General features: G+C 44.5%; 1 protein-coding gene across 3 annotated transcripts in view; it reads left to right on the forward strand.

The window, feature by feature from the left end:
- Pip4k2a (phosphatidylinositol-5-phosphate 4-kinase type 2 alpha) overlaps positions 1 to 13182 on the forward strand; it is a 156804-nt gene extending 143622 nt beyond the window's left edge. Inside the window, exons 6-9 of one of the 3 annotated variants that reach the window (XM_021151115.3) lie at positions 1737 to 1850; positions 7745 to 7988; positions 9430 to 9533; positions 10952 to 13182. In XM_021151115.3, the coding sequence (XP_021006774.1) occupies positions 1737 to 1850; positions 7745 to 7988; positions 9430 to 9533; positions 10952 to 11029 (540 nt within the window). In that variant the 3' untranslated portion in view covers positions 11030 to 13182. The remainder of the gene's footprint in view (positions 1 to 1736; positions 1851 to 7744; positions 7989 to 9429; positions 9534 to 10951) is intronic. The other 2 variants (XM_021151106.3, XM_085835150.1) reach the window with 2 other exon arrangements.
- The last annotated feature ends 3324 nt before the right edge of the window (positions 13183 to 16506 follow it).

Here is a 16506-nt window from a genome sequence, read left to right on the forward strand (position 1 = left end):
TCTCAGAATGTAGCTTGCTAAAACTTCAGGGCTTGTTCACTTCAAAACTGGTTTGGGAATTTGTGCATGCACGCACACACTTTGCAGTTCTAAGTCCAATACAGGTGATGTTACTATTATCAACATGCCATCTTCTGAAGGAAGTTGTTCTTGGTTTCTATTTTTAACACTTACTGCATTATTTTTAATATGCATTTTACTTTCTGAAACTCTGTCTTGAGAGGCCCAATCCCATGCTCTTTGGGTGTGTTCTACTTCTGAGAGCCTCTCTGTCCCATAACCCTTATGCTTAAGGATGTATTAAAATATCTTTATTAATACTTTGCTTCTAAAAAGTGGGCCCTGACTCAGCATAAACGGATATGAAGACACATCTCCCTCTAATGTATCACAAGGATGTCTCCCACCTGCACTGGATCCTGCTTCCCAAACAAGAGTACCAACTCCTTTACATAGGGAGTTTACTGCTTGTAGTAGCATCTCTGTGTGTGACAGCAATTTGGGAACTGCCCATTGAATAGAACCTTTGAATTTCTGACACTTGCCAAACTTTCTTTATAAAGAGAACTATGTTGGTGACAATTTCATTCACAAAATGGCCAAAATGTTCTCAAAGTGAAGCAGAATAGCAAAGCTAATAATTTGGAAATGCATAATACACATAAATATATGAATGTATATCATCGATATTTGTTTGCATACACATATACTCCTTATAAAATGAGAGAGAGATGCATACCATTTAGACATTTGAAGGGAAACTCAGTAGATAAATTCAGTGTATTTTCTTTAGCTGGAAACAGTGTGAGGAGCCAGGAAGGGCAGTGTGTTGTTTCCATGGACTTTTTTTCCTTAGCAGAAAAGGGACCACTAGGGGCTCAGCATAAGGCCAAAGAAAGGCAGTGTATTACATTGGATTCCTTGCAGCTGAGAGAAATAAGCTATGGTTAGCAGAAAGGAATTGGAGTGAAGGAGATGGTTTGGCCTTTGAACTTTCCCACAGTGCAGCCTGCATGAAGTACAATCCACACTATCTTAAAACCAGGTGTCTGTGTTCTGAGTGCCATAGCACAGGCTGACACCTTTCCTCTGCTGTAACCCACACTTGGAGTTTCTCCAACCCTCTTGCCTTGGCGAACCAAAGGGCAATTACTCGACTGCTCATTCTCGTGGTTATTTGTGAAGGGTAAAATTTCCCATCTTAATCCGCTATGTGTTAACAGTATTATTTGTTTGGAGTTACCCAACAGCAACAAGGCTTTGAGGAACAACTGCCAAACCTCTGGTCAGATGCTCTCCCCATCAGCACACAGCTGATGGATGGGACTTTGTGAGACAAGATGCTAGATGTAACCAAAGTTCAGCTTAGGCCACCCAAGAAGGTCAGAGGGTAGGTCGTATTGGATTACACAGTAGAGTGTTCCTCATCAAGTACTCCAGGAAGACATGTTCAGTTCTCAGAAAATTTCTTGTAAGAAAATGAACCAAAGAACTCCATCATTTTCATTTCTGAAAACCGTGAAGTGTCACATGGGGAGCATGCCTCACCCTGATTCCTAGTGGGACTGCTTCCAGTGGCCCCAGCTCACTGGCTCACCCTGGCTGCATTAAGCTACCTTATGCTTCATTGTCCCTGCCTAGGTGGGCAAAACCAACATCAGTGTCCTTTCGGGTTGGAGAGAGCATGTAGCTCTTTAGGCTTTATTCAAGCTCCTTCTCCTTCTCGTTTGTTCTAGGCCAAAGAGCTGCCAACTTTAAAGGATAATGACTTCATCAATGAGGGCCAAAAGATCTATATTGATGACAACAACAAAAAGATATTCCTAGAAAAACTGAAAAAGGATGTCGAGGTAAGTATAACCAACTGGGAGGATCCACCATGGTCCACCGTGTGCTCACTCTATCACCGTCAACTCCGCTAGCTTTAAGGGGCTTTTGAGCCCCCTTTTCAAATCTATAATGAAGATTAGAATGTATATCTCCTACATTACCCATGGCCCACATATAAACAGAGAGACCTCATGTGTGGTCTCTCTGATTCGGTGTGCCCAGTCAGGATGACAAGAACCAGTGAGCCCTGCTGGCTTCTATAGCATGTCCCCATTCTCAGATGCCATGCCTTTGGGTGTGAAGAGGGCCCACCCACAGCAGCCAGCATGAAAAGGCAGGAATGCTGGGTTTGCTTCAACACCAGATCATGGGAAACAGAAACATGAGTGACAGAACGGGACGTCCTTCCCCGACTCCCACCCCTGTGTAGGTGTACACAGCCTCACCTTGGTTCACTGTTACCACCGCGCTCACACCGGGAGGCAGAGAGCCAGCTGTGCCGAGTCAAGGGGCCATCCTGGGAGCAGTTTGGGTTCACGGCCCTTGGTGAGGGTGGCAGGCAGGACCCAGTGTTCTAGTGAACATATAGCCTGTTTTGAAAGAGGTTCATTTTAATACACTTTTCTTTAAGAATAAAAAAAAAAGGAAAGAAAGAAAAAAACAAAATAAAAGCCTCTTCATATCATTTTGTTTACTTCTAGAAGTAAACTCAGGGGGCAGTTATTTTCTTGTAATTTGTCAAGTTACAAGACAGTACAATGAGAATTTTTTTTTTAATTTTTAATATTTTTATTACATATTTTCCTCAGTTACATTTCCAATGCTATCCCAAAAGTCCCCCATAGCGCCCCCCACTTCCCTACCCACCCATTCCCATTCTTTTGGCCCTGGCATTCCCCTATATTGGGGCATATAAAGTTTGCAAGTCCAATGGGCCTCTCTTTTTTTTTTTTTAATATTTTTATTACATATTTTCCTCAATTACATTTCCAATACTATCCCAAAAATCCCCCATAGCGCCCCCCACTTCCCTACCCACCCATTCCCATTCTTTTGGCCCTGGCATTCCCCTATATTGGGGCATATAAAGTTTGCAAGTCCAATGGGCCTCTCTTTCCATTGATGGCCGACTAGGCCATCTTTCGATACATATGCAGCTAGAGACAAGAGCTCCAGGGTTCTGGTTAGTACATCATGTTGTTCCAACAATAGGGTTGCAGATCCCTTTAGCTCCTTGGGTACTTTCTCTAGCTGAGAATTTTAATTTAGGCGATTACTCACTAGGTTTCTCTTGGTTGTTACTTTTATGTGCCTTTGTTTTTCCTTTGAAATACTGTTCCCTGTGTACTAAGTTCTGCCTCTTGGAGAAAGGCTTTAAGGAAAGATTTTCTTTCTCATGTCGTTAAACCAAAACAATTAGAATGACTGGAGGCAAAGGATGGGACCCTGGTTTGATTCCCCCTGAAGGCAGGAGCAGTGGCAGCATCTGGGTCTTAACCTCTGACGGCTCCTTTGGTTAGAGGACACAGGCTCACCCCGTTTATTCGTAATTAATTATCTTTTAAGTCTTTTAAAGTTTTTTTTTTTTAATTTCATGTATGTCTCTGTGAGGGTGTCAGAGCCTCTAGAACTAGAGTTAACACTGGTGTGAGCTGCCATGTGGGTGCCGGGAACTGAACCCAGGACCTCTGGAAGAGCAGTCAGTGCTCTTATCTGCTGAGCCATCTCTCCAGCCCTATCTTTAGGTCTTTAATTTTTTTCCATCATTTTAGCCTCCATGGTGTGTGTGTGTGTGTGTGTGTGTGTGTGTGTGTGTGTGTTATTTACAAAGGATACGAGTGAGTAGTTTGGTTTTGTTTTTTGTTTGTTTAACTAAGGTGTTTGTTTTTCTCATGTAACATCTTTCTCTCATCTTTTATTAATAAGCAGTTCATTTTGCTTGGCTGCCGGTGCTTATTATAAAATGCATATTTGTTAATGTTAGTTAAGTATCTTCTCTTTCCTTGAGAATCAACTTGATCCACCTGGTACTTTAGAATTGTAGTGTAGAGGAAGCGCCCTCTTTTGGATTTTCACTTACTAAACAGGAAATTTTTGATCTTGAGAATAATATTGTTTTAGCAATTATAGTAAATAGCCCTTAGAATGATCTGTGACATGCCCCCCCCCCAAAAAAAAAACCTCTGTTTCCCCCTTTCTGTTGGCCACCCATCACTGAGATAGTAAGCATCTAGGAAGAATGTAACCCGAGCAGCTCAGAGTTGGAGTTGAGTACCGTGAGGATGCTCAGCCAGCGCTCATGTTGTCTCTAATGATTGACTGACGACTTAGAAAGTTAATCCTGTATGCGGTTCTCTCACATGCATAGCTGCTGTGTGGACGCCGAGGCAGAGCAGGAAGTGTTTGTTCTTTGGAGTGCCTCTCAGTGGCTGATAACAGTGTCTTTATCTTTGAAACCCGTGCAGAAGCATCATTAAATTGTTAAGCAGGTAATTACGGTGAAGCAACTTGACATCTGATCTCGATAATGAGGCTAGCATTTAATCTAGTTTTTCTCCTTGAGTTCCATCCATGCTTTCTGATTTTGATGACAAGTCTGACCGCTAAAATTTCAGTGTGTGTCCATGCCTGCATGCATGTGTGCCTACATGCATGTGTGCTTGTGTGCTCATGTGTGCTTGTGTGCTCATGTGTGCCTGCATGCATGTGTGCTTGCATGCATGTGTGCTTGTGTGCTCATGTGTGCTTGTGTGCTCATGTGTGCTTGTGTGCTCATGTGTGCCTGCATGCATGTGTGCTTGTGTGCTCATGTGTGCCTGCATGCATGTGTGCTTGTGTGCTCGTGTGTGCTTGTGTGCTCATGTGTGCTTGTGTGCTCATGTGTGCTTGTGTGCTCATGTGTGCTTGTGTGCTCATGTGTGCCTGCATGCATGTGTGCCTGCATGCATGTGTGCCTGCATGCATGTGTGCTTGTGTGCTCATGTGTGCTTGTGTGCTCATGTGTGCTTGTGTGCTCATGTGTGCTTGTGTGCTCATGTGTGCATGCGCACCTGTGTATGTGTGCTATTCTCATTTTCTATTTTCTCTCCATGAACTCTTTCTGAGTGTAAGACAGACGGTGGTGCACTCTTTTAACTGCAGTATCCAGAACATAGAGGCAGGGGGATTACTATAAGTTCAAGGCCAGTCTGGTCTACATGGTGAGTTCTAGGTCAGCTAAGTCTCAAAACGGGGGAAAAAAAATGAAGAAAAGAAGATCTGAGTTTGTTAGAACTCAGTAAATGGTGTGTATTTTTCTTTGAAACGAGAAATAATTGTCATTTGAAAAATCTGTTCTAATTGTTTTTTTCTCCCTGCAATAGGAGTTTTTGTCTATATGCCAGTCTGACTCCTGTAGTTCTGATAGCGTTCATCTATACATTCAGTACATTTATGTAATCCCTTTTCTGCAAAAAAAAAAAAAAAAAAAAAAAAAAAAACCAGAATCTTAGAATGAAACTCCCTTCCGTTTTCTTCTCTCTTCTTGTCAATTCTAACAGTAAGGAAAGCCACAGTGCACTGAGGGTGTGTATACCATACAGTTCTAATCTGTGCAGTCCTCAGAGTGTCCCCACTGAGCCCCTCAGCTCCATGTGCTGTGGACCCACAACTGTGGCTGTGAATAAAGGCTTCGGGATGCAGGAGGCAGGGTGGCTAGCATCTATGGAGCACATCGACCTTCCCATAAAGTTACTGTCTTTTTTCAGTCTTAAAACATCTTCTGTATGGATACTGTTACCATCCCTCTCTGCCCATGGGAAGGTTGAATCCAGGGATGCTGACAGACAGCAACTGAGTCAGACCATGAGTTAACTACTCAGAGTCCACACTCCCAAACACACTGACGTGGAATGTGAACTGACAATCTTGAGCGCACAGCCAGAATTTTGTGTTCCACAAAACCTCTCAAGGAGGGTGATTACAGTTTTCATTTTAATATAAATTTTTTTGAGAATCTTATGAGGTTTACAGTTTTTAACAGTGTGGTCAAATGTTGAGTAGTCAGATTGGAGTGTTGGGAAGTGGGATTTGGGGAGGTAAGGAGGTTTGTTTCAACCTGCTGACAGGAGTTTATAACCTGCTCCTTGACCACATGGTCTGGAAGAAGAGTTGGCTCCAGGACTCATACAAATCATGAGGAAGGTCCTTGCTCAGGATGTAACCCAGGCTAAGGGTGTGGCCTTGTGATGGGCTGTGTGCTTACACAACATGTACGTAGCTGTGGACTTAGTACCCATAAAAAAAATAAAAGAAAAAAAACGTAAACTACAGGAATTTAGAATAATGAGGAACTTCTTCTAAAGGAGTCAGATAGGTTGGATCTTGTGAGAGGAATAAAGAAATAAACCAGAGGCCTAGCAGTGTAAGACTTATACGAAGACAGGCAGGGGTCTAGGAAGTTCTGAATCTACACATTTGGACATATTACATATGTTCAAGATAAATACATGAGATAACCCAGGCATGGTTGTATATGTCTTTAATCCCTACACTCAAGAGGCAGAGGCAGGTGGTTAGCTATGATTTTGAGACCAGCCTGGTCTGCACTACCCAGCTCTAGCCCAACCAGGGCTATGTAGTGCGACCCCACCACAAATAAACAAGGAAAGAAACAAGTTTAAAGAGATTAGTGGTGGGGGTAGTAGGTGGGTAGATATGTCTTGCCTTTTCTACATTCACTGGCACCAACCCCCAAACTGAGCCCTGATCCCTAGCCTGTCTTTTCTTTCTACTTGTGGGCTCTCCTTTCCCCACAGCGTTTAGGTCTTACTTGACTATTTAGAATGAGCTCATTTCACTCTGACACCAAAGTGATTTGCAATAAAGTTAGCGGGAGACCAGCCTCTCCCACATGCTTTTCCTCTAGATTCACACCAGTCCCTACTGTACACAGGCGTGCCTGTAGTGTGTGGAAGTGCCCTTCCTCCAGGCTGCCTGGTGCTCCCCATCACAGTACCAGGATGGTGGCAGTTCTCAGGGAGTTGTGGCCGTTCACCTTTTGCAGGTGGGATTCTGCAAAGCCAGCCAGTCAGTCAGTGGGTTGCTCAGTCTGCTCTCAGCTAAACCATCCATGCTTCAGTGGATCAATAAGAGCATTGCACACCAAGTATCCTTGTAGATCCAATTAATTAAGAAAAAGAACGGGAGAAGAAAGCAACATGCAAAGTCAAAGAACTTGACAGGTGGGAGGGAACACAGCTGGGTCTTGCCTGGCTGGATTCCATAGCCATGACAGGAAAGGGAAAGGGAACAATACCCCTGAGACCTCATGGGAAACGTAGTACCTTAGCTTCATTCTCAGCCAGAAGTGGGTACAGTCAATGGGCTGTTCAGAATGGGTACAGAGGGAATGTGTTCCTTACCAGAGCACTGACACCACTCACTCACTCAGTGGCTATGATAGAGCTATGTGGGCTTTTGCTGTTGGTGGCTGACAGCATGGTATGTATGTGCTAGGAGTATGCTGGAGTCCCAAGCATCCTGGTGACTCCCTGGTTTTGCCCATTAACCAGTTTCATTGTTGGGATAAAACCACACACACGCACACACACACACACACACACACACACACACACACACACACACACACTCCCGGGGCTCTTCTGTGACAGCAGCTTATACTCTTAGGAGTACCTCAACAGCTACATAAGAAATACAAGTCTCAGAGGCTAGCTTTGCATTTGCTGTGGGGTGGAATGATCCTAGCACTGAGCCATCCAGAAACAAGGAAACTGCCGAGAATAGGAACCACATAAAGGATGCTCAGGGTCCCCGTCAGCCCTTGGAGCCTTCCCCAGTGTGTGTCCTTCTGATTATAAGTTCTTTGGTTCTTAGCCTTGTTAAGGTGTAACTGACCTGTCTCCTCCTCCTTCAGTTCCTTGCACAGTTAAAACTCATGGACTACAGCCTCCTGGTGGGGATTCACGATGTGGAGCGAGCAGAGCAGGAGGAGGTGGAGTGTGAGGAGAACGATGGGGAAGAAGAAGGAGAGAGTGACAGCACCCACCCGATCGGGACACCACCAGACAGTCCCGGAAATACACTCAACAGCTCACCACCCTTGGCTCCTGGAGAGTTTGATCCGAACATTGATGTTTATGCAATTAAATGCCATGAGAGTAAGCTTAGTGCTATTGACTCTTTTGCATGTAGAGTGGTTTGATTTTTGCACTGTGATCTATCAGTAATTCTGGCCCTAGTTTCAAGGGTGCTGCTGTATTGAGGGCCTCTGCCCAGTCAAATGCATTGATAGCAGACAGTGATGTGTGTTTAAAGGAAACAGTAATTCCAGATGTTAGAGGGAGGAGGAAAACTAGAAAGCATTGTTAATGTATTATACATACGCATTTATAGATAATGTATTATGACAGATATGTCCAGTGTATTCTGGCAGGAGTGTCCAGCTTGCACCTCAGGATAGCAGTGGATGAAGCATCCCAACATGTTTGCAGATCACAGTGTTATACCTCAGTGTGAAAAGGTTAAATACCCCAATCATTTTTTTTTTTCATGCCAAGCTCAGTGGTACAAAGCCTGCCTGAGCAATTTAACAAGAGTCTGTCTCAAAATGAAAGGTGTTCTGTGGCTGTAGCTCACTGGTGGAACATTTGTCTGGCATGGGTGGGGTCTGGGGTTTGAGGGCCAGAACAGAGGCTGGACAAAGCAGCTTGGCTCTTTTAAATAAATCCATTGTATCATAGATCTGTTTTGGATAAGGCAAGTGTGTGCAGCCCACTGTGCCCTCGGGTGACTTTCTTGTGGTACCAACATATCACTGCATAGGCAGCCTTTTCAGGGGTGCAGAGGCCAGGACCCCATGCACATAGTGAGAGTCACTGCCTCTTCTGCTGTAGGCGTGATGAGATCTGTGACCCTCCTCCACAGGGCCACACTCAAGTCAATCCTCCTGGGGTTTGCTTGGTTTCTAGATACGTGTCCATGACAAAAATATTTTACTGATATGGTAAAAAAGAAAAACAAAATCCCTCCTTCTTACTTAAATAATAAAAGAGGCAATTTCTGCCCCTCCTCCCACATATCAGCCAATGGGTTTTGGGTTGTATTTTTCTATATTTTTAATTTTACCCACCAAAATCATTCCTTAAACATAAGAAAACTAGGTATAATTGAATCTACATTTCTTACTATTCATAATTGAAACAGTGTATCTTTTGAAACTATTTAGAAAGTAGATAATGGAGACCTAAAATCCTTTATTCAGTTCTGATACTCTATCCAAAGAGAAAATGCACAGTGTCTGAGAGTAGAAAGGGATTAATTAAGAGGCATAATTAATTCTACTTGTTTTACAGAAAATTCTAAAAATAGCATTTTTCTTTACATAAAACAATTTACTATCATGAACGAAATGCAAATTAGGATTAAGCCCTGAGGTCACGCCTCCTTGCACTGCTCTGGCTTCCTGAGGCTTCTGTTTCAGTACAGGGAGCCCACGGAAATGCGGGTTCTGCATCCTTGGTTCCTGGCTCCCTCCTAGTAGCTTGTTTTTTTCTGAGTGTTGTCCCATGTCCCACAGTCTCTGCTCTCCGCCCTTTCCAGATGCGCCTAGAAAAGAGGTATACTTCATGGCGATTATTGACATCCTTACTCATTACGATGCAAAAAAGAAAGCTGCCCACGCTGCAAAAACTGTTAAACATGGCGTAAGTACTGCTCCTGCACCCCGCCCACAGCATGGCACACCTCGCCACACCCCACAGCACCCTGGCATTGCCTGTAGTGGGTGGACACTTCTTGGCCTTTCTGGCTCGGCTCACTGTTGTAAATTCTCTGGTGATTGTTCCTGGGAGTGAGGCGTTAACCCAGCCCTGCAGCACCAGAGTCCATCGCTGTATCTGTAGGTTCTTCCATGTTTGAAAAACACCCCAAAGATGAACATACTGGCAATAGTTCTGTTTTCATATGAAATGTTGCACCCTGAAGCCAGGTGCTCCAAAAGGTGCAGGGTTCTATCTCTTTTCTCACAATATTTTCTTCTTCTGATACAGAGCTCTTGAGTATAAGATAAGCTTTGATACCTACCCTCCTCACTTAGCTGGTTTGCTCTAAATCTTCACTGATCCAGGGATATTGTTGAATCCCCATGAAAAGCCTGTGAGGGGAATTCCATTGTGGTTCCCCTCTCCCCTTGCTTAGAACAGTACTCCAGTGTGCTTTTACACAGAACCTTTTTTCTACATAGGGCTGCATAAGGCCATGTGTGTGAGAGCATGTAGCGTAATGTGGAAATATTCCCCTGCACACTCCTCTCCCTTCAGTGTGTTTTTTCCTCCAGTGGGAAAAACTGAGGCTGACAGCCCCCAGTAACTTCCAGAAGTTTGGCATAGTAATACTTACCTGTAATCCTAGCACCTTCATGGCTGAGGTAGGAGGATTGAAGGTTTAAGGATACCTAGGGCTACACAGGGAGATGATGTTTTATTCCAAGAAAATGGGGCACATTGGAGGGCTTTGAGTAGAAAGGTAATATCTCAAATGTGGTAAGTTGGGATTGGGGTGTGTAGGTGTCGTAAGATTTCTTTCTTTTCATGTAATGTGTATAGGTGTTTTGCCTGCATGTGTATATCATGTACATGCATGGTACCCACAGACACCAAGAAGAGAGTCTTAGATCCCAAGGAGCCATAGTTATAGACAGTTATGAGCTGCCATGTGGGTGCTGGAGGAGCAGTCAGTGCTCGTAACTGCTGTGCCGGAAAATTGTGTTAGTAGTCTGTAGTGCGCCAAAAGACTGGGCCTCATTTTCACTCACAGATTCCTAGAAGTTTAGATTTATTTGTCCAAAGGGCAGAGATCCTTTGAGTAGTGGTTTAAGAAGAGAGGCCACTTAGCTGTGTTCTTAGCTTTAGGGTTGGGGGTATGGCTTTCGTTGGTGAGGTGCTTGCCAAACATGTTCAAGGCCTTAGATCCAGTTCCACGCTCCCCGCTCCCCACAATAAATGGCAGTCTTAATGTTCAGCCGCTTTTGGAAATAGCTGTAGATACTGAACAGTAACTTGGGGCGATCATGAGCATTCTTTATCCTTCACGATCAATATCCTTTTCCTTCATGACCCCCTAGGCTGGAGCTGAGATCTCGACTGTGAACCCAGAGCAGTATTCCAAGCGCTTTTTGGACTTTATTGGGCACATCTTGTAACCTTCTGCACAGCCCCGGATGGGCATGAACTCGGGAAGGCTGGTGGTGGCTTCAGGGTAGGAAGAAAAGGAAAACCCAACCCCAGGAAGCACTCACCTTGCAGGAAGCAAACCTTGTTTACATCTTCAAGCTGAGATGACTGAAGTTGGGGGCTACTCGCTTTAACAGCTACCTGATATTTCCCAGCATCGCTATTTCTGACTCTGTACGTGTGCACACACACGTGTGTGCACTCTCGCGCACATTTTTTAAATAATTAATTAATTAATTAATTAAAACTGATCAGCTTGAATCAGAGCTTGTAACAGCCAGACCCCTCTGATTCTAGCTGTGGCCCCACGGATAGATGAAGAGATGAGCCCGTGGGGGAAGGGAACGGAAATGCACCTCAATGCAGCACCACAAGAGAAACTGTAGATCAGTTTGTTTTCTGACTTGAAAGATACGAGATTGTTCATCGGGGTGGTGGTGGTGATGATGATGATGATCATGATGATCATGATGATGATGATTAAAAGAAAGAAAATTTTATATCAAATGTTACACTTCTGGCCCACAGAAAGACTACTTCTGAATAGTGGTTACCTAAGCCCACAGCCCTGGTAAAGGGATACTAGCATCTCCCTGTGTTCTGGTTCAGGGTTCCCTCCTAACACTGTCACCATCCCCAGATGTCCCAGGCTAAGCCCTTCATCTTCCAAGAGTCTGATGCCAAGACCCTGTCAACAATTTCACCTCCAGGAAAACCACTTGCATTTCTCTTCTCACCTGGAGCCTGTCACTGTTACCATCCTTATGTTGAGCTGCAGAAAGTCACTCTGCAAAACAGATGTAAAACTTCCCTGAAAGGTGCATAGTTTGGGGCAAATGCGGCTACATCTCCCACTGCAGGAAGATGAGCAGGGAGTTCAAACCCTCCGGTGGCCGAAGGCAAACCCAGTTATGGTCTATGTTTAGCCATTGTTTAGGAATGGAATTTTGTTATGAATTAATCATCCCTTTAACTGAAACCCTCAGTTTTACTGTTTACATGGTTAGAGAAACAGGGATATTTTTGAATCTAAAAATTTAATATACAGCATGTGATTTTTGAAGTTTACATGTAAAGCCATTTTGCAGTGTAGGGAACATATCGTCTGCTGTGTTTTGAGATATGTCTTGCAGTTGTGTTTCTGAGTGAGTGTTTTGTTCAGAGTACTTAGTAGACAGTCTATCACATAAAAGCAAAAGGATTTTGTTCCTCGAGATGTGTATTTATCAATCTAGTGGGGTTTTTTTTTCTATAAAAAAATTAAACTCAAAATCTGGTTATGTAAGTTCATTGCCCTAAACTGTGCTGATCGTGTGTAACTGAGATTAAAAAACAAAACAAAACAAAACAAAACAAAAACCTTCCAGCATCAATTATGTATTTTCCAACTTCCCTGCATTCCTAAAAGGCCTCAAGTTACAGAGTCCTAGATTTGCTTAGAGTCCATTACCAGCTTACACGCTGTGTGGCAGCTGTGCCTTTAAAAGCCCCTGTCTCAAATGTGAGATGGTTTCTGTAGGCAGTTTTAGAAAGGAAAAAAAAATCCACCCTTCAATAATTACAAGTCAACAAATCCCCTGCCAGGCTGCCTTCCCAGTCACTTTCCTTTTGGCCTCTCCAGGTCCAGCTGTGCCCAACATGTGTGGGCTGCCTTCACAGCATCTGGAAGCCAGCATCAGCACCATCCGACTCCTGTGTACTGACCCGCCACAGATGCATTAGCGGATGATGCTAACTCACTGTAACATAGTGTACACATCTGTACCTGATGCATTTAAAATAACCAGTTGACTCCGTTTCTGGGCACTGTTAACTGTGGTGTCCGATCCATTTGAGTGTTCTGAAGCTCTGCTGTTAACCTTTGATCCCCAAACTTACAAACCCGAGACCCTAAAGTTAAAAAAATGAAGGTACATATACATGGTCTGAGTAACCATTTCCTCTGTGGCCAATCTGTATGCTTTTAGAAGTTTACAAAAATGCTTTGGTTTTTGTCTGTAACCATCTCTGTCTCCAAATAAGCTGTTTGGACAAGAGCGAGAACAGTGCTAACAGTGCGCGCTCGAGTCATGAGCCCGGCTTTACAAATAAAGCACTTTGATGACTCTCTTAGTTTCGCTTCTCTGTGCTGGAGTTGAACTGTGATGGGACTGGGGTGTCCCCAGTCGTTCTGTGGAAAGGTAAAGGAATGTGGTAGCTTTTACCTCTCCAGGGCCTGACCTTCAATCTACAGTGATGGATGAGACCCATAAACAACACATGGACTTCTTACACAGCAATCCCAGGGCTGGGGATAGCTCACCAGGGAAAGCGCTTGTCGAACAAGCATTAGGTTCTAAGTTAAGATCTCTACCGCCCACATAAATGCCAGGTGGGCATAGCAGCTAATCGGTAAGTCCAGCACTCCAAAGGTGGGGGAGAGGGCATCTGATAAGCTAGACTCGCCATATTGGCAAGCTGTGGGTTCAATAAGAGACCCTGACTCAACAAATGAGATAGATGTTGAGGAAGACTCTTGATATCAGACCTCAGGTTTTCTCACACACACAGACACACACACACAGAGAATCAAAAATCAAGGTTCTCAGTAGCCCCTCCATAGGTAGCACTGAGCTTTTGTGGACGTAACTTGTTACAATCTTCATGTATTCATGTTTTTAACCACTTAGCATGTTTGAAACTCATCTGCTGTTTACATGCAACACTTCTTTCTTTGTCCTAGATGTCTGACTAGTGAGGTTTGGGCCTTTGAACTTCTAGTTCCAATTTTCCCAGAAGTTCTGGGGTCGCTATGGTTTCCACTCTTGCCAGTAGTAATTTTAACATGTGTTTGTCTAAGAACGTAAGTGCTGAGTTCCTGCTGGTCAGCTGGGAGCTTAGTTCAGGGTGGTTGGTTGGTTTGTTTGTTGGATCTGAAGGTGTGGCCATGCCTGGCTTTTTACATAAGCACTAGAGGTTTAAACTCAGGCCCTCAGCTGGTACAGCGGACGCATCCGTCTCACCTACACGTCATTTTCTTAAGGCACTGTTTACTCGGCCCTAGTTACATAATGTGGAGATTGTTTTGTTTGAATCATAAAATATTTTTCCCACAGGGCAGATGCTCTGCTGTGCCTTTGGAGTTCCTATACTCAAGTCATCTGCTCCTGTTATTTGCGTCTTGAATTTGCCACTGAGACCTGTGTGTTGTGTACTCGGTCCCCAGTCCGTGGCGCTACGGAAAGGAAGTAGATACTGTGGAGGGTGGGGGTTTATGTGAGAAACCCAAATGAAAGCTTCGCTGAAACCACATCTCACCCCAGTCAGAATGGCTGTCATGAAGAACGGAAGCCTTTCTCCTGTCTGCACGCACAGCAGAGCGGGATTAATCGTTAATAAGGGCTGCTTGCCCGTGGGATTTGACTGGCCATTGCCTCAGCCTCTGCTCCCTCCCCCATGTCTGCATTACTTGTAAACTGGATACATTTTGAGTTGAAAGTTTGGTGGGAGGGTTGGTGTTTCTATTGCTCTACTGGGCCTCCTGTCTGGATACAGGAGGTGGCCTCTTCAGGTGCCATCGAAGACAGAAGCAAGTCATCCTCTGAGAGGCTCCACCCAGCAGCTGACCCAGATACAGACACCACAGCTAAACAGTGAATGGAGCTTGGGGAATCTTACAGAAGAGGAAGAGGAAGACTAACAGAATCCACTAACCTGGATCCTTGGTGCTCTCTGAGTCTGAACCACGACCCGAAGAGCATACACAGGCTGGACCTAGGCTTCCCAGATCATATGCAGCAAATGTGCAGCTTGGTCTTCAGGTGTGTCCTGAACACCTGGAGAAAGGGCTATCCCAAGCTATTGCCTGTCTGTGGGATATGTTCTTCTAGCTGAGCTGCCTTGTCTGGCCTCAGTGGCAGAGGAAGTGCCTAGCCCTGCAGAACCTTGAAGTGCAGAGGAGAAGGGGGAGGGAAGGATTGTGGGAGTTAGTGACCACCGGGATGAGGGCAGTGAACAGGATGTAAAGTAAGTAAAAAAAAAAAAAAAAGACAAAAGACAACAAATACCAGTAAAGGTGGAAATGGACCCTGATGTGATGCTAATGCAGCAGCTACAGAAATCAGTATGAAGGTTCCCAAAAAACTGGTATATACTCAAAGGATGCCAGGTCAGGATACCTGAACTTTCTCTTTTGTTGTTGTTGCTGCTGCTGCTGCTGCTGCTGTTGTGGTCCCTGTTGTACTGTATGTACAGTGTGTGTGTGTACTCACGCATGTATATATATGCATATATGTGTAAGTACACACGTGTATATATATATATATATATATATATATATATATGCATATGTGTGTAAGTACCCGTGCATGTGTGTAGACACTCAGAGTTGACTTTTTTCATCAAGCTTTCCTTTATGGATTGAGGATCTCTCGCTGAGCCTGGAGCTCACCAATTCTGGCTAAGCCCCACCTGCCAGCTAGCCTTAGAGATCCCTGGTTTCTGCCTCCTGAGTGCTGGGCTTACAGCAGCTGCCACCCCTGTCCAACTTTACATGGTTTCTAGGGATGCATACTCCAACCTTCATACTTTCACAGGTACTCTATCCCCGAACCATCTCCCAGCCCCACCCACGCTCACTTCGCAGCTGCTGTTCATGATAGCCAAGATAACCACAACAGCCTGAGGTCCAGCAATTAGCTAATGGTTTTAAAAAATATATGCTGTCTGTACACAATGGGAGTTCTATTCCACAGTAATAAAATGAAACTGTCATTTACAGGGAATGCAAGGGAATTGTAGACTACATTAAGTGAGTCAAGTCAGTCTCAGACAATACATCTTCTCATTCGCAGAGTCAGCCTTTGAAAGAATATTATTCTAGAAGAGGGATGGGAAAGGAGACCACTGGGAAGGAAGGGAATGACTCGATGATTGGAGGGTGAATATGACCAAAATATGTGTTATTCTTGAAAACGTCATAATGATTCTGGTTATTTTGTACAGCGAATATGTGCTAGTCAAAAGGAGAGGATAGGGGTTGGCAAGCTGGCTCAGCGGGTGAAGCACTTGCTGCCAAGCCTGTTGACCTGGGTTCAATCCCTGGAAACCACATGTGAGGTAAGAAAACTGACTTTTGCAGGTTGTTGCACAGGGTTGCCCTTGATATGGGTGTGTACCTCAGCCTGCTGGTCTCTGTGCTTCCCAGCCATCAGAAGGTAAACAGGCTTCCTACCAATGACACATAGACCCAAGGTATCAGGGCCCAGTAGCCATGAAACCAGGAGCTGAAATGTACCTTGTCTCATTTTAAGGTGACAGCCTCTGATGTTTGTCCCAGAAATGGGAGCCTGGCCCACACCTCCACAGCTCTTGGCTTAGCCGCTCACCAGCCTGCCTTGGAATCCCTTTGTTCCTTTCTGTGTTATCGTCTGTAGTCAGGTGGGCACAGAGCGAGTGCACCAGGGAG

This window comes from Mus caroli, unplaced genomic scaffold (assembly GCF_978045245.1).
Source record: "Mus caroli unplaced genomic scaffold, Mus_caroli_1 scaffold_2, whole genome shotgun sequence".
Lineage (NCBI taxonomy): Eukaryota > Metazoa > Chordata > Mammalia > Rodentia > Muridae > Mus > Mus caroli.